Raw genomic sequence first — 17550 nt, 5'->3', positions numbered from 1 at the left:
GGAAAAGAGAAATTTTAAAAAATAAAATAAAAATGTTAATTATTTTATTAATGATTTTCATTCAAATTAAAATCATTGTGAGCATTTTGTTTTGTTTTTTTTTTTTCATCCATTCAATCTACGCGATTGTTTTGAAATTTAAAGAATTAATAGAGGGAAGCATCAGCAGCAGGTTGCTTGTTCTTCAATCAATCCATCAGGTGTGAGAGTATAAAAGAGATCGAGGACAAATTAAGAATATATTGGGTTTCTTTCTTTCTTCTTCTTCTCTGGCTCTCAGTCTCAGTTACGTACTTCGCTAGTTAGCTAGGTATGCGTCGTCTCTATTCCCTTAGTTCCTTCTTCTTCTTTCTAAGTCATCTCTATCCTCGATCTTCCAGTTCTGCACGTTTACTCGCCGTTGCTGACTCAATTTGTTCGATCGATCGATCGGTAATTTTAGGAATTTGTTTGATCGTTTACTCGCCGTTGCCGCCTATTATAGTGGCCAATGTTTAAAGAACGAAATTATGGTGCTTGAAATGAAATGTGTATGATTATATATACGTTTTTAATCTTTAAGTTTCTCGTAGCTAATTAAAAAAATCATTAGCAAATGAACAATTTAAGAAAGGAGACAAATTAAAAATATTGGGTTGCAATATAAAATCGCTTATTTTTCGATCCAGAGTTTTTTTTTGGTCTTTTTATGGAGTTCGTGGAACAATATAATAAATTCAAATGATTAATTTTTAGTGTTGCCAAACAAACAAACAAAAAAAAACATGATAACGCTCATCCTCCACTTTACGCCGCCTTAATTATGTGAGTTGTTCTCAAATCTGATCTGTCTAAAATTGATAACATTAATTGAGTCCATCGACTTCTTTTGAGTGTTATCTTTCTCATTTACTTACATATCTTCTATCAAATTTCACCATCTGATGAATATTACATCTTTTTTTATTTAAAAACAAATTCATCAAAATCAATGTACTCTCTTAATAAAAATATATAAAACACAAAAAGTTTAATAAAAATTAAAATTTTAAAAATTACTGTTTATTTTTATTTTTCCTAAGAAAATAAGAAAAAGTGAAATAAAATTGTAATTATTTTATCAATGATTTTTAAATATGAATTTTGATCAAGATTTACTATTTAAAAATTCTAATTTTTTTAAAAATATATATAAATAAATTAAAAAGATCATTAAAATAAATAATATAAATTTTAAATTTGGCAATAAAAAATATTTGACAAAATAATTAAAATTTTATTTTATTTTATCTTTATTTTTTATTAATTTTGTTTCATTTTTTATTTGTAATTATATATTAAAAAATAAAAAAGTATTTTTTTAAAAAATATATTTTAATTCATGCTGCAATATATTTTAATTCATCACTTCACTGTTAATGTCCCAGCAGTCACTATCAATCAATAACCATTTTTAAAAATAAAAATAAAAATAAAAATAAAATCTTACACTTTAGCGCCGCAATCTCAGGATTTTTGACGTACGGCTATAAAAACTTCTCACCCACCGACCGCCTTTCCTTCACTGTGCATCCTCGCTTCCTCGGCATCTGTCAGTCCTGCGGCGATCTTTCCTTTTTCGCTAGGTATGCATCGCCCTGACATTCTTTCTCGCATAATTAATGATTTGTTCGATCATTTTAATTTATTTGTTTGGTTGTGTTTTTTCATATTAATTAGATTTATAAGATTCTTCTTGTTCGATCGAGAGTTATTTCCGATGGAGACAAAGCGTCATTGGACAGAGGCAGAAGATGCAGTTCTGTTCCATTACGTCAAGGAACACGGTGAGCGAAATTGGGATGCCATCGCCAAAGCCACCGGACTCGATCGAGGCGGCAAAAGCTGTCGATCGCGATGGCTCGATCATCTGAAACCTAATCTGAAGAAAGGTCCAATTACACCTGAAGAAGAACAACTGATCGTTCAACTTCAAGCCAACATGGGAAACAAGTGGGCTAAGATCGCAAAACACGTAAGTGATCGATAAGTCCATCGTTCGTACAAATTCGATCGTTTCTTATTATCTCTGATATAAATATAAAATATATATTCATTTCCACATTAATTATAATCTGAATGCAAACTAACTACTGTTATAAATGTTTTGCAGTTGCCTGGTCGCACGGATAATGAAATAAAAAATTTTTGGAACTGCAGGAAGAATAAGAAATCTTATAAGCGAGTTGATCATATTCCCCTTGAGCCTGCAGTTCCTGTTTTGGATCCTCCGAGCATGGCTAAGCTGCAACCCTATCCGTGCTCACAGTCACCGGATGATATTCCAGCTCTACCGGAGATTGTCGCTGGCTATTTTGATCTCCGGGTCAAAATGACAGTGATGCAGAATTACGCCGAGAGCATGCAAAGAATGGGCATCCCCATTCCTCTTTCACTCATATATCCTGCTCCGGCACCCGCTCCGCCGGCTCCTGTACCAGTTCCTGCAGATACTTCCATGATACCTTGGATCAGCTCCGATTCTTCCCCTTCGGAGCTCAATAATAATCTGCAGGAGATGGGCTTCGATGAGAAGATGACATTCGTAGATACGGTTCCTGCTGATCCGGCTTCTGCTCAGGCACAGGCTCCAGCTCCAGATCCATATCTGGTTCCTGCTCCTGCTCTGACTCCGGCTCCTGTATCAGTTCCAGATGCTTCCATGAGACCTTGGGTCAGCTACGATTCTTCCCTTCGGAGCGGAATAGTAATATGGAGATGGACTTCGATGAGATGATGAGATTCTTAGATACGGATCCTGTTGATCCGGCTTCTGGTCAGGCACAGACTCCAGCTCCAGCTCCGGTTCCTGCTCCAGTTCCTGCTCCGGCTCCAGCTTCGGTTCCTACTCCGGCTCCTGTTCCAACTCCAGTTCTATCTCCGGCTATCAGCCCGTTTGACTCTTTGAAGTTCGATCCATCGGACTTGGATGATCTGGATACGGATCCAGACATGGAGGGGACGATGATGAGATTTTTAGATTCGTTGCCTGATGATTTCGAGTAGGAACTCCCTTCAGTCCAATGATGTTGCATTTATATATCTTTCTTTCTTTGTATTTGGTGGGATGAATGATGTATGAACTTAGAATTTTCTTTCTTTCATTATATTCCATTTTTATGATCAAGATTTACTATTTTTAAAATTCTAATTTTTGTAAAAATGTATATAAATAAATTAAAAAGATCATTAAAATAAATAATATAAATTTCAAAATTTTAAAATTGTCAATAAAAAATATTTGACAAAATAATTAAAATTTTGTTTTATTTTATCATTATTTTTTTATTAATTTTGTGTCATTTTTATTTGTAATTAGATATTAAAAAAAGTGTTTTTTTAAAAATATTTTAATTCATCACTTCAGTGTTACTGTCCTCATTATCAATCAATAGCCATTTTTTTTTAAAATAAAATAAAATCTTGAACTTTGGCGCCGCAATCTCAGGATTTTTGACGTACGGCTATAAAAACTTCACCTACCGACGCCTTTTCTTCACTACGCATCCTCGCTTCCTCGGCATCTGTCAGTCCTGCGGCGATCTTTCCTTTTTCGCTAGGTATGCATCGTCCTGAACTGCCTCATCGTTCTTTCTTTCTCGCATAATGAGTTGTTCGATCATTTTAATTTATTTGTCTGGTTGTGTTTAATTTTTTCGTATTAGATTTATAAGATTCTTGCTGTTCGATCGAGAGTTATTTCCGATGGAGAAAAAGCTTCGTTGGACAGAGGCAGAAGATGCAGTTCTGTTCCATTACGTCAAGGAACACGGTGAGCGAAATTGGAATGCCATCGCCAAAGCCACCGGACTCGATCGATCCGGCAAAAGCTGTCGATTGCGATGGCTCGATCATCTGAAACCCAATCTGAAGAAAGGTCCGATTACACCTGAAGAAGAACAACTGATCGTTCAACTTCAAGCCAACATGGGAAACAAGTGGGCTAAAATCGCGACACACGTAAGTGATCGATCAGTCCATTCGTTTCTTATTATCTCTGATATAATTAAATATATAGTCATTTCCACGTTATATTACAATCTGAATGCAAACTAACTACTGTTATAAATTTTTTGCAGTTGCCTGGTCGCACAGATAATGAAATAAAAAATTTTTGGAACTGCATGAAGAAGAAACCTAAGCGATCGCGAGTTCATATTCTCCATGATCCTGTTCCTGTTTTGGATGCCCCGAGCATGGCTAAGCTGAAACCCAATCCGTGCTCACAGTCACAGGATGATATTCCTCTACCGGAGATCGTCGCTGGTTATTTTGATCCCCGGGTCAAAATGACAGTGATGCAGAATTACGCGGAGAGCATGCAAAGAATGGGCATCTCCATTCCTCATTCTTTTCTTTCACTTATATATCATGCTCCGGCTCCTGTACCAGTTCCAGCTCAGGCACAGGCTCCAGCTCCATATCCGGTTCCTGCTCCAGCTCCTGCTCCGGTTCCTGCTCCAGCTCCGGTGATGAGATTCTTAGATACGGTTCCTGCTGATCCGGCTTCGGCTCCAGCTCCGGTTCCTACTCCGGCTATCAGCCCGTTTTTGACTCTTTGAAGTTCGATCCCTCGGACTTGGATGATCTGGATACGGATTTAGACATGGAGGGGACGATGATGAGTTTTTTAGATTCGTTGCCTGATGATTTCGACTAGGAGCTCTCTTCAGTCCAATGATGTGGCATTTATATATCTTTCTTAATTTGTATTTAGTGGGATGAATGGTATGAACTTAGATTTTTCTTTCTTTATATTCCATTTTTATATTTTTTGAAACTAAAATGCAATAAGTCTGTTACAATATAATTCAGAGTTGGTTAGGTCATACCTAGCAGTTTGTGAGTCGTTCTCAACTCTGTCTAATCACATGCACATTTGTCATAAACCCAACGACAAACCTGATAACAGGGACTCAAATATCCAACTAAATTATTGAGAAAAAAATATATTAAATTCAATAATTGATTTTATGCACACATTATGCATTTATAGATTTATCAAGATATTATAATTTGAGCAATTAATCTCTCCTTTTTTTGTAATTTAATCTTATTGGAAGGGTTCGACAGACAGCACAGTCCATCATCGACCAACAATTAACACAAGCAGAAGACAACTTCAACAGTAGTTCGCAAACCAATCCCACGATACATTAATTAATGTCTCGAATCGATCGTAAGAAATTAAAACCAAATAGATCAGAATAGTCTCACAAGTTTCAGTCTTCCACGACAATGGCAACCAAATGGAGCTAGAAAATATTGAATGAAACGTTGGTTTTGCATCAAGCTAAGGAACAAGGCCATCGCTCAACGACAGTGCTGATAACTGATCGGTCTGAGCAGTCACCTGCTGCTGGACATTTCTCAGGACTTCCATTGCCTCACCCACTTTTTCTTTCAGCGCATTTGGCGATTCCAGCAGATGGAGTACTTCGGTTTGGTCCATCTCCAACAGCATTCCTGTAACTTTGGCAGCATGATCGTGCTCGTATTGCTCCACGAGGGGGTAGAGATTCTCACCGAGCATCTACAAGTAACGGATCATAGACTGTAAGGCCACATGGAAAAACAAAAACATATTCATGGAAAAAATAAAAGATATTTAAACGATAAAAAACAAAGTTGGGAAGAAATGATCTAATTGCACACGACGGTCAAACTGCATTCCAGTAAGGGAAGCCTGAGTTACTTTGTCCGATGTGACCATGTGGAATATAAAGATACACTTCAACTCCGAGGACTAAATATTGACCGAGATGTTTTGATGGTAAACCTCCAAAAATGTAGATTTACTAATATACTTGTGCATTAGTGTCGGTCTGTTAAATTGATAACAAACCCAATGCTATCTGTGGCATGCTTTCATCAGAGCTTGGTTCAGATGTTAATTGCACAAAGTAAACTCAGACTGAATGGATTGGCCGTAAAATGTCAAGGGATTCCATAATATATACTACTAACAACAGGCATGGCAGCTCAACAGCATATGTAAAAGAAATAGTATCACAAAAAAAAAAAAACTAAAGGAGGTGCACATGAATAAAGAGATCAATACCATTCTTTGCTGCTCTGGAGTTGCATTAGCAAGTGCTGAAGCCAATGCCCCAATTGGAATAGGTTGTGGTATGGGAACATCTCGCATACCCAAACCTCCCATGTCGTATGGAGAGATCATACCTCCAACAACACCAGGCATTGGACCGTCAGGAATATTGCGGCCAGGAGCATAGCGCTGGATACGACCCCTTGGAAGCATCTGCTATACACAAACATTTTAATTAATATCACGTCATTTTGCACCATGTCGATCATACTCTATGAAAGTTCCATTTATCCATGGAGAAGAAAACAGAGAGTTTGATTATTCTCACTGCAAGTGCCAAGGGCAGGAAAAGGATATATTATATTGGTAAACTATTGCAATTAGTTGAACGCCAGATAATACAGCAGAAGTTCAATATTGAGCAAGTACAATTCAAGAAGAAATAGATTAAGCATACACTTGTAAGAGTATAAGTATCAGGTCTGCTACTGCAAATGAAACACAAATATGTATTAAATAATTTTCTCTCATCATGTCAGCATGCTACGATCAGTTTCTTTCCATCCAATGAGACTTGGCTAATAGAACACAGGAGTGAGTGATGCAATCATCATCATGTTCCACCAACAATGATTAGAAAACAATTGGTTAATTTATTACTCAGGCGATAATTGCTTGTTTCGAGCATCTACTTGGTTAGCATAAGAGTTCAATAAATCGCTACAGAACCAACCATACAAGCAACTGACTTCCTCACAAGGTTGGTTTCATATAATAATGAATTATATACAAAGCCTCTAAAAGTTTACATATATATAAGGAATTTAACCACTGTAGTCTCTTTTCTGAAAATTTTGTGCTAGCTAGTTTTAATTCCCATAGTAGGTCTCAGCTGCAGAAGGCAACAAAGTTGAAAAATTAACTACAGACCTGTTGCTGAATTAAAGCCATTGGCTGCTGCATTTGTTGCATAGCTCCTCCAGAACGTCTACCACTCGGTCGATGCCCCTGCTGACCTTGGTGGACCAAGGGAACAACAAAATTTGGGATGGGAGCCCCACCAGGCCTCATTCCAGGGATAAGCTGTTGCTGAAAGCCAAAACCTGGCTGTTGATGAAATGGTGGTAAGTAGAAAGGAGTTAAGTTTGGCAAACCATGTTGCTAGCTACTAAGTAGATGAACCATGGATAGATATTAAACAACCCTAAAAGCAAAGCACTGATTAAGAATGTCAAATCAATTATGTACAGTATGCATGTGACTGACAGTATTCATATACCATAGCATCAAAAGTATTTGAAACAAGAGAAGAACGAAGGTCACCAACCCTGCACTAAGAAATACCAACATACACTCATTCTACATGCAGTTCTAATTTTAAAGCACGAACTCTGCAAACAGAGAGGGGAAACAAGAATGCAACTTAGAAAGCATGAAAACAACTTGGTCTTAGAAAGGAACAAAATCCAAATAAAAAAATTAAATAATAATAATAATAAGCTCAAGCAATTGCATACTAGAGATACTACTTGTTGCCTTGACCATAACTATTACACAGTTGCACGACTAGAACTAGTTACTATTCATTCCCTAGTTCAGCATTCAGCTCATATAACTGTTTGTAAATTGATTAATTGCACCCTTTTCCCATATTCAAAATCTTGCACCGTTTTGAATTTAATATCATCTTATGTTTCGTATAAAATTCCTACCACAAAAATCAATAATCAAAGTTAACTAAAAGATGGTCCAGAGCCTGATTTATCTTGGTAAATCAAATGTTTAATATGAATATGAAATTCGAAAAGATTCAAAATTTACTTAAATGCAATAAAGGAAATTGGTATAAAAGAAATTTAAAAATAATAAATTAAATGAATCAAAATTCGTCACCAAAGTTCCAAAAAGGCATTTGGCTCAAGGAATAGAGGAAATAAACTAATTTTAACATCAATCTAAATATAATAGATGAATTTGGCTATAAGAGAGAGCATAGTGTAGATCCAACGAGCTCTGTCATCATAAGAGGGCTAACAGCTTTACAAGAATGCACAAACCTAAGATTGAAAGATAAAGAAGAATAATCAATAATTGATGATAGTAACTTTTCCATGGAGGAGTCTATATGTATAGAATAAGCCAATCTTGCAGTAACAGAATGCCTGAAATGCCACATCTTGTAATGTAAAAAAAAGCTGATAAGTTTGATATTATATACTATGATAGCTTCTTATACATGAACCTCAACCAGTAGTTTATCAGCAGTCAATAAATAAACATAAATTAATGGTAAGAATTGGCATCTGAAATATAAACTTCGCTAAAAGTTAACCAATCCTAAAAACATAGACGTCAAGTTTACTATTAAACTCAACAACCCATAGCATAATTTTACCATGTATACAAGCCCAAGTTGTGCATAATAAACACTCTTGAGATAGTCAATCAACTAAAAAGTATCATGTAGAACTATTGATTACCAAAAACAACAGTCCCCACTCCCAAGACTCTCAAGCACTACAAATAGGACGTAAATATCATCATCAACGACAACCATTTGTCCCAACACAGGATGTAATCAAGCATATAATAACAAAGCAGTTACCTGTGGTTGAACAAGGGCAGGGGGAGGTTGTCCATAAAATATTTGTTGCCCCATACCAGGGGCACTAGAGTAGATGGGAACACGCGGACCAACATTAGGCATTATTGCTGCTGGACGTACTTGTGAAAACTGTGCCTGGAAAATATAGCCCAGATAGTTGAAATCAAATGTGACAGCAACCAATGCAGACCCATAAATGCCAAATATTTTATACAATCTAATGAAAGAGAGAAAACCTTAGAACAATGAGAAACTAAAAAAAAGGGTCAATTCACGGCATAATCAAGCTTTTTGGCGTATCCTGGGCTTCCTACCCAGAAGTGTACACTTACAAGGTAAAAGGGTGAAAATCAAATTATAGTTTGAAACCATAAAGCTTAATTCTTGGCAATGATCATTTCCCAATATTAGTGGCCATAGTATATAAAAGAAATAGAGAAAGATATATATATACATTGAAGGATATCTCCTGTATCTAGTTGATTAATGAAGCTTCTTAAACTATGTTGGTAAGGAACTCACTGTTCATTGTTAAGAATATTTTAGCAATGTCAGAGTCATCCTAAATCAAAGTAAAAAAGGAAAAAGTTAACAGTTAATTAAAGTTACAAAACGATTATTTCAACTGAAAGGAAAATAAAACAAAAACATGATTCATTAGAAGCAGTTTCTGCCTTAGCAATCAAGAACTCCCCACACATGTACAAAATCAATTACATTTCAAAAGAGTCATCAAACTGAATATCTAGAAAGTAGTATCATTCAATCATGATAACACGTCAAATTGCATCATATTGTCCTTTGATTTAAAGGTTTTTAATTCAGGTTCCTAACAACTGAGCTAAGCATGAAGTGCTTCATGTGCAACTTTGATGGATTGATAAAAGAAAAGATTCAAATTGAATACCTGCAACCTAGCTTTTCTTTCTTCTTTACGTTGTGCAAGTGCTACATAAAGTGGCTTACCACCAACCATTTTTCCGTTCATCTCTGCCAACTAACAAAATACAGAAAAAAGATTCAGTTTACTATTTCCAAAATACAAAACCAGTGAGAACTTACAGCTCGAGCTGCTTCATTAGGAGTTGAGAAAGCAACAAATCCAGAGCCTTTACTCACACCATTTGGTTCCCGCATAACCTGTGACTCAGTTGCATATCGACCATATCCAATAGAAAGGTACTGTAATATAATAAACAGGTCAAGCAAATAATGCAAGTGTAGGAAAAGTACCTTACAAGAAGTTATTGTCCCAAACCCAGAAAATAATTCTCTCAGCTTATCATCTCCAATACTGTCATCTAAGTTCTTCAAATATAGGTTAAGCCCTTGGTACTTATCAAATGTCTCCCTGGCACTTTGGACAAACTTTTCCCTCAATTCTAATTCCCTTTCAGATTTTTTCAGAGCCTTTCCAACATACCACTCCTTGTCATCGAATTTCTGCCCATTGAGTTCTTGAACTGCTTGGGCAGCATCATCTGGATTCTCAAAATTGACAAATCCAAAGCACTTTGATTTTCCATCCTCCTCGGTCATAACAACTGCACTAGTGATTTTCCCATATTTTCCAAAAATATTTTCTAGGTCCTCCTTTGTAGTGGATTCTGAAAGGTTTTTGACAAAGACATTACAAAATTTTGTCTTCTCTGCAGAGTTTTCCCTTTCTTGCTTGCGAATGAAAGGTCCAACATAAACTGGTTTACCATTCACAAGCATGCCATTTAGCCTGTTGATGGCATCTTGTGCAGCCTCTTCTTGATCAAATTGTACAAAACCATAGCCTTTTGACTGGCCCAATGCATCTGTAGCTATCTTGCAGGATAAAATATTACCAAAAGAACAGAAGATCTCATGTAGTCCTTTATTGTCTATTGTTTTATCTAGATTCTGAATAAAAGAGGTAAACAAATTAAAGAAGCTTAAGAAGGTTGTCAAACCCAAAAAAATGAGTGCAACAAAAATTGTTCAATACCTTGATAAAGATATTTGCAGCCCCACTTTTACGAATGCTAGGGTCACGATTTGAATACATAATACGAATGGGCTTATTATTAATAGGAGTGAAGTTCAGTATATCCAAAGCCATTGCAGCTGCCAATCAAAGGAGAGTCAGAGGTTGAGAACAAGAAAAAAAATGCTGTCTGGAAACAAATGACAACATAAAAGTCAGATCCATGATCTAACATGAAGATAATTATTGATGAATATGCAGAAAGTTATTCAACAAGGATATTGGAGCATAATAAAACACTAAAAATACTTCTTAAACAAAATGGCACTATGTGGAGATAGCCCATTGTTTTACAGATTGAAGGAAAATTGGTCCTAGTGTTCCAGAGATTATTCTTGATCCAAGGTCTACCAAACACAAACTCCAGTGAGGTTCTCATGTTAATTTTGGGAAAACCAAACAGCAAGAGATTACAACAGAAAAAGAAAATTCCAAAAGAGAATTTATTTTCATTTTCCATAAAGGAAAATAAGTTTTACACTGCTAAAGACTGTTAATAATCTGGAAAATCAAGCAAAATATAATTACATATGATACATAATAGTGATCATTATAGCAAGTAATTAGAGGACAGCAATAATAAAATGGTGACAGCAGGGGCAGATTTTTTTCCCCATCAAGAGTTTACAAATCACCCAACTGAACTGGCATATAAAGCAACCGTTAAGAAGAACCACTGCTACCCTCATAAAGCAATACCACTATGAGGTACTATCACATTGGCAGCAATGTGTGGCCATCACAACTAGTAATAGTTGCATAGGACGGTAGCTGTATCCAATTAACATCTGACTCTCCACATTGCTTTTTAGAGTCATGGTCGTCTAAGGCAACTTTATCAATCATGCTATGTGGGATCAAAGCTGATAAAGGGCATGTGCAGGTATAATGAAGGATGCGGCACAGAGGAAGCAAGCAGAAGGAAAAAAGAAGAAAAATAACTAGACTAATAACATATGTAAGAACTGCAAGTAAGATTAAATATTCTAGTAGTTCTTTCTAACCCATTTAATGGACTGCCAAGGCCAGCTATTAGATGGCTAAAGCAATGCATAAGAGTGACAAGATCAAGAACAAGAAAACCAAGACAAATCTAACTCTTTTCCATCGAAAGAGGCTTATGTCAAACAATAGAAGCACAGAATATGAGAAGTACACTAAATCAATTGATCAGACTTGTCTTGAGAGATATTATAAAACCAAAAATTTAGGTTAGGTAATCAAATTCTCATGTGATAAATTAAACTGGAATGTGGATATTCTTAATTTCCCATCAGTTACACATAATATAGACACAACTACAATATGGGCAAAAAAAACTCATAATCACTCAGGACAAATGATGATGATTCCTATCAGTGTTTCCTACAAGGAGAAATCCCTTCCACACAATTGATGATTCTTTATTTTCCTTGTAAATATTTGGTAAGAATTAACAAAATTGAGACATAAAGCAATTGAATGTGCGGATACACAACATTGAACCCAAACCCAGCGACTTAAGGTATAAGGCACTGCAGGTAAACGATTCAACAGCCAAAATGGTATCAGCATAGTAATCTTTATCCTCCATCACCCGACTGCAATTGTCATGCTTGATACAATGAAACTCAATACCATATCATCCAAGGCTAGAACTCCCAGTTAGGTATTTGAGGTTTTACTAACTGCACATATTATCATGTTCTTTTACGATTAAAGTTTCTGCCTGATCAAACAGAATAAAATGGTACAAAGGAACTGCAGATAAATGGTTCAACAGCCAAAATGGTATCAGCATAGTAATCATAAGCCTCCATTACCTGACAGCAATTATCATTCTTGATAAAATGAAACTTAATACCATATCATCCAAGACTAGAACTCCCAGTTATATATTTGAGGTTTTTCTAACTGCATATATTAGCATGTTCTTTTATGATTAAAGTTTCTGTCTGATCAAACAGTATAAAATGGCTAGATATGGTCTTTCTTTGTAGCCACGTATTATCATCATGACTATAAAATTGAAGGCCTAAGATCTAATAAATGGAGAGCACAAAAGCAACCAAGGCTGATGGTACCCTAGGGCTCTTTCTTAAAGTTAAGGACCTTGCTACAAAGTAATTGGATATTTTACACAATGAATTTTATCTCACTTCATTTCATAATTCAGATTAAGATAGTCCATTGCACCCTGTATACTATTTGACGTCCAAATATAGCCCAGTGAAAACCTCAAAGGCTGCCATCATTAGCATTGTCCGGATAAGTGCATTCTTCCTATACCCATACTTGAGCTGGAAGCTTACATTAATTTAGCATTCCATCACAAAAAAACATTAATAACCTTGATAGCGATTGAATCATCGAAGATGAAACCAGAAGTGATGTCATACAACACTAGCAAACTGTTAATCTAAAATTTCCAAAACCAACATAAACAATATGTAATCCGGCATTAAGAAAAACACACAGAAAACAAGAAAGTGACTCACCATCCGCGGGGTTGCTGTAGTTAATATAGGCATAGCCCAGAGACCGGTTCGTCTCCGCGTCCTGGCAGAGGCGCACCGACACCACCGGTCCGATCTGGCTGAAAAATTCGAACAGTTGCGGCTCCGTCACATTCGGATGCAAGTCCCCCACGTAGAGCGACGCCAACGGGGACTGGTTCCCTCCTGCGGCGCCGACCACCCCGTTCGCCGCCTGCTGCTCGATCGGTTCCTGCGCCATCTCTCTCGATATATATATTTTTTTCTCTCTTTTTTGTTCTTTTTTAATCCTTTCCCTCTCGCTGATAGAGCAAACCCTAGCGATCGCGCAACCAGAACGAAACGATAACAAACCTTCCACTATTCTGTGAGATTTTTCGACTGATGAAAAGGGGATAACGATCGTGAGATCGAGAAATATAGCTGGTTATTTTTAGAGGTTTTCCGATTTTTTTGGGGATTTTTTTCTTGATCGAGAGGAAAGGAAAGAGGTAGAGAGGAGATGAAGAGGGAGAGATAGGAGAAGGTCTGGGAGGGGCCGCCCAACTGGCAACTGCACCGCGGTCGGCCGCCTCGACCGCTCCCGGATTCTTATCGCGGGTCAAAGCTGGCGAACCCGAACGCGCTCTCCGAAAATTATGGACCGTCGGATCGAGCTGGGCTGGGGTTTTCCGCCGTCCGATATTGTCATTGATTAGTCACTAAAAATCAACTAAACGGATCCAGCGACCCAATAGTCGGCTGCCACGTTTGCTGGAAGTTTCCACAAGCCATAGTCATATCCAACTTTAAGTAACCCGTTTAGTTGCTTATTCCTTATTAATCCTAGATTAATAAAAATAAAATAAAATTTATTTAAATATAAATAATAATAGATTAAAAAAATCATATAATTGATATGATTTGATGGGATGATGAAGCTCTTATAGAAGTGGTGAAATAAGCACAGAAGTCCCCATGGCAATGGTGCAATGGTAAGACATCCGGATTGTGACCCATGGATCTGCGGTTCGATCTAGTTACGACGTATTTGTAAGAATTTTCTTTCAAATGGAGAACGCAATCAAAGGATGCTGGGCATCTGGATTGAGTATGCGCTTCCCGATTTACCCTTGTGGTCGGTGGGAAACTTCCGTGGGACCGGACCACGGCCACCCCCAGGGATTGAGTCTTGACGAAATCATGTGGAGCTATTACGGCCACCCCCAGGGATTGAGTCTTGACGAAATCATGTGGAGCTATTAAGATGATAAATTCTATCTTTTACGAAAAAAGTAAGCAAAAAGCCATGGAAACCATGAGCTTCCATAGACAGAGAGATCAACAAGGCATCTAAATTCATCGTGCAACTTTTACTGAATACATAAGACTAGAACTTCCTTTCTGACGTAAAAGTTTCGGCATCAATTATAAGTTATTGATGTTTACTATCACATCTAGGAGGAACTGAACCTGGCAAAAAACCCCTTGAACATTTTTACTGAAACACCTACGATGAAGAGCCAGAATATGGCACTAAGCCCAACCAGTAATGAGATGAGAAGGAAACTTCTGTTGTGGCTGCGCCTTCTTCCTGAAGTAGAAGATTGCCCATCTGTCGCAGTGTTTGGATGATGAGGTCCAGCCTGACGTCCTCTAAAACTTGAGACGCGTTCGAGTGCCCTGCTGAGGAATGGATTCTCGCATGCCAGTGCAGGACTGCTGGGCACAGAGTCCAAGAAGGTTGAGAGTGCGGAGGTTAACCATGATCTCGAGTCGTATCCAACATGGGAACTTTGCCCTTGTGTCATCTCTTCTTCTGCAAGTAGCAGCAAAAAATGAGAACTGCACAATGAACAATTCTGTTGCCTAAAATTGTGAGGTATGTATTTTGAATCGTATAAAAACCTGAAGTTGGCAATGCCGAGAAGAGCTGAGTTGGGTTGGATGATGAAGCAGCATGAGCAACATCTGGGTATAAATAGAAAGAACACATTAGGGATTGTCCAAGTAATATAAGTATTGTACAATGATCAACAAGCACCTGAAATTGATGTTCCTATGAACACCTGATTTGCATTGGTGTTTGAAACACTGACACCATGATCATGGTTCCAAAGTTCAGTAGACGTGAGAGACGGTTGATTTAGTATTCCATCATCACCAAAGTCATCAAGATATGAGTTCTGTGCTGGTACAACCAGTGGACCGTAATGATCTTCAAAAACCATGGGTGCATCAAAATAAACGTCAAATCCATATAAACCGTCAGGGCCATCAATTGGTTCTCTGTTACTTAAACTATCCTCCCCAAATATGATGGATTCTGGATAAATGAAATCATTGATTTCTAAGAACTCTTCATCAGTCTGCGGTAGAGACTGTTCGGGGTTATAGGTTAATGAAGGCATCTCATAATTTTCGACAGGATGTGCATAAGAAACTTGTTCAGGTGCTTGAAAGTTCTCTTCCAAGGTGCTCAGTTCAGACAAAATGAGACTGTCTTCAAAAGAACATGATTCAGTTAAAAGCAGGTTTGAATTACACTTTCCAAGTTCTCTTTCAACATCAATCTGCACCAAAGGACCAGGTCAGAAACCAACTCTATGTGGAATACTCTTCAAGGTAATCAATCTAGATATCAAAGAAATCATGGATCTTAAATGTGTTGTTCTCTTACTTCTTTAATTGAAAGAAATTCAAGGACCAACCCTTTACGAGTAACAAGTGTGCATATGTTGCTTGTTTCCAAGTATAGTGTCATACAAGGGAGAAGCACGACAAACAAAGTGTGCCATGTGTGTCAGTTGATGGTTGTGCTTGGCTCATGTGATTGTGCTTCGTGTCAAATTTTATGCTTTTTTCCATGCATCATTTGTATAAAGTTACTACTTGAGACTAGATTAAATGTTAAATTAAAACCAAAACAAATAAATCTATATATACCTCTTCTGCAACATATGCAGCGGGTTCAGAATACTGTCTGATCATGTCCTGCTCATCAGATAAGTTTAGCAGAAGATCCTCTAGATCATCCACTGGAAGAGTGTTCCCACCATCAGATATTCTGCAAGCAGGATTTGCATCCAGAACAGCCTCTGTCACTGATACTGCAGCGCTCTGATGATTCACTGTCAATTCTATGTTGTCCAAGCTCCTGAAGCTCTCATCCACAACATCATCTGCCCACTCTTCCCTGAAGGGTGCTCCATACTGCTCTCCATTCTTAGGACCAGGTCCACTCTTCTTGAAGACCTTGTAAAGAGCATAATAATCCTGCACATGTTGAGGATTCAAAGTGGATGTAAGAGTTATGACAAAATTGTTTCGTGTTTCAACCAAGACTTGCCTGCACATTGTTATAGCATGAGAGCACCTGCTCGTCCAAGGTATACTCGTGCATCACCCAGTCAGTGCGCTCTCCTTTCGGTGCACGTCCATGGTAGTAGACGAGTGTTTTCTTGTTACCCGTGGCCTTAGCATTCTGAGAGATGGTCCGGTCTTTACCGGTGGTCTTCCAATAGCCAAAATTGGTAGCCCGATTGGCCCTTGATCCATTGGGATACTTCCTGTCTCTCGGGCTAAAGAAATACCACTGCTTGTCACCACTCTTCAATAGTGATTTCGCTGCAATAGTGATTGAACGCTGCAATTGAACAAGGAGATTTAAAATACAATTTGTTTTCTACTTCAGAAGATAGTGAGTGACACAGCAGATAGGTGTTCCGAGAAGTAAGAAGAAGTATTCGATCGACAAAATGACCAATTTGGATAGGGGGGAAAATTTGGGAAAGTGGTTGACTAGTTTAGGGCTCGAACTGTTTCCTCCCGATTCCCTCGATCCAGATGCAAATACAGAAGGGAAGACTAAAACATATCAACAACGCAGCATACCAGGCAGTTCCCAGGGCTCCCACTTGTAGACGTCGACGTCGCCGATCATGGGGAGTCTAATGCGGCGGCCGCAGACCTTGCGTTTGAGGTAGTAGAGAACAAGCTCCTCGTCAGTGGGGTGGAATCGGAACCCCGGCGGCCACCACTTGGACTCTCCGAGAACGGAATCCACCGCCAGCGAGCTAAGATCGTCCGCCGGCCCAGCCACGTCCCTCGCTGCGCCCATGAGCTCAGAGCAGGCGAGGGCGATCGGTGAGCCGAAGCCAAGCGTGCTGCAACTACCTTCCCTGCTTGGCTCCCTCGATCGATCGATCGAAGCTCCTGTTCCTATCCGTTATCGGAGATCTGTATGGATAGAAATCGAGAGAAAATTCTCCTTTAAAAGCTTTCCAAAATATCCATTAAAAATTATATTTCAATGTAGAAATACTCTTTTAATATTTATAAGATGGAGAAATATTAATACGTTTTTTAATATTTTATATCTTAAATATTTAAAATTGAGAGAGAGATGGCA

General features: G+C 37.9%; 2 protein-coding genes across 3 annotated transcripts; both read right to left on the bottom strand.

Moving 5' to 3' along the window:
* Positions 1-5118: 5118 nt before the first annotated feature.
* On the bottom strand, positions 5119-13736 carry LOC141814314 (polyadenylate-binding protein 2-like). The gene is made up of 9 exons (XM_074702250.1): positions 13164-13736; positions 10648-10766; positions 9906-10562; positions 9735-9812; positions 9580-9669; positions 8673-8807; positions 6998-7174; positions 6080-6280; positions 5119-5551 (listed from the first exon to the last, which is right to left on the bottom strand). Exons 1-9 carry the CDS (start codon positions 13399-13401, stop codon positions 5312-5314), a joined length of 1935 nt encoding a protein of 644 aa, XP_074558351.1. The 5' UTR covers positions 13402-13736; the 3' UTR covers positions 5119-5311.
* A 699-nt stretch (positions 13737-14435) lies between these two features.
* On the bottom strand, positions 14436-17417 carry LOC141815424 (NAC domain-containing protein 17-like). Of its 2 annotated transcripts, none has more exons than XM_074703372.1 (6): positions 17034-17417; positions 16489-16766; positions 16086-16415; positions 15184-15712; positions 15048-15110; positions 14436-14958 (listed from the first exon to the last, which is right to left on the bottom strand). In XM_074703372.1, the coding sequence occupies exons 1-6, from the start codon at positions 17257-17259 to the stop codon at positions 14597-14599; spliced, it is 1788 nt and encodes a 595-aa protein (XP_074559473.1). In that variant the 5' UTR covers positions 17260-17417; the 3' UTR covers positions 14436-14596. The 2 variants fall into 2 exon arrangements, with proteins under 2 accessions (XP_074559473.1, XP_074559474.1); XM_074703373.1 differs by having other exon boundaries at positions 16516-16766.
* Between the last annotated feature and the right edge of the window lie 133 nt (positions 17418-17550).

The sequence above is a fragment of the Curcuma longa genome, chromosome 21 (genome assembly GCF_044706935.1).
Source record: "Curcuma longa cultivar G26 ecotype Majalengka, Jawa Barat chromosome 21, ITB_CL_G26_1.1, whole genome shotgun sequence".
In the NCBI taxonomy this organism is placed as follows: domain Eukaryota; kingdom Viridiplantae; phylum Streptophyta; class Magnoliopsida; order Zingiberales; family Zingiberaceae; genus Curcuma; species Curcuma longa.
Note: the sequence above shows the minus strand (reverse complement) of the source record. Positions and strands in the feature narration are given on the sequence as shown.

Coding starts and splice junctions, on each gene's coding strand:
- LOC141814314 (XM_074702250.1), bottom strand. CDS start 13,401: ATGGCGCAGGAACCGATCGAGCAGCAGGCGGCGAACGGGGTGGTCGGC. Junction 10,563..10,647: donor CTGCAAATATCTTTATCAAG/GTATTGAACAAT, acceptor TCTTTTATTCAG/AATCTAGATAAAACAATAGA. Junction 7,175..8,672: donor CTGCCCTTGTTCAACCACAG/GTAACTGCTTTG, acceptor TTTCATCAACAG/CCAGGTTTTGGCTTTCAGCA.
- LOC141815424 (XM_074703372.1), bottom strand. CDS start 17,259: ATGGGCGCAGCGAGGGACGTGGCTGGGCCGGCGGACGATCTTAGCTCG. Junction 16,767..17,033: donor GGAGCCCTGGGAACTGCCTG/GTATGCTGCGTT, acceptor TCACTATTGCAG/CGAAATCACTATTGAAGAGT. Junction 15,111..15,183: donor CATAGGAACATCAATTTCAG/GTGCTTGTTGAT, acceptor ATTTATACCCAG/ATGTTGCTCATGCTGCTTCA.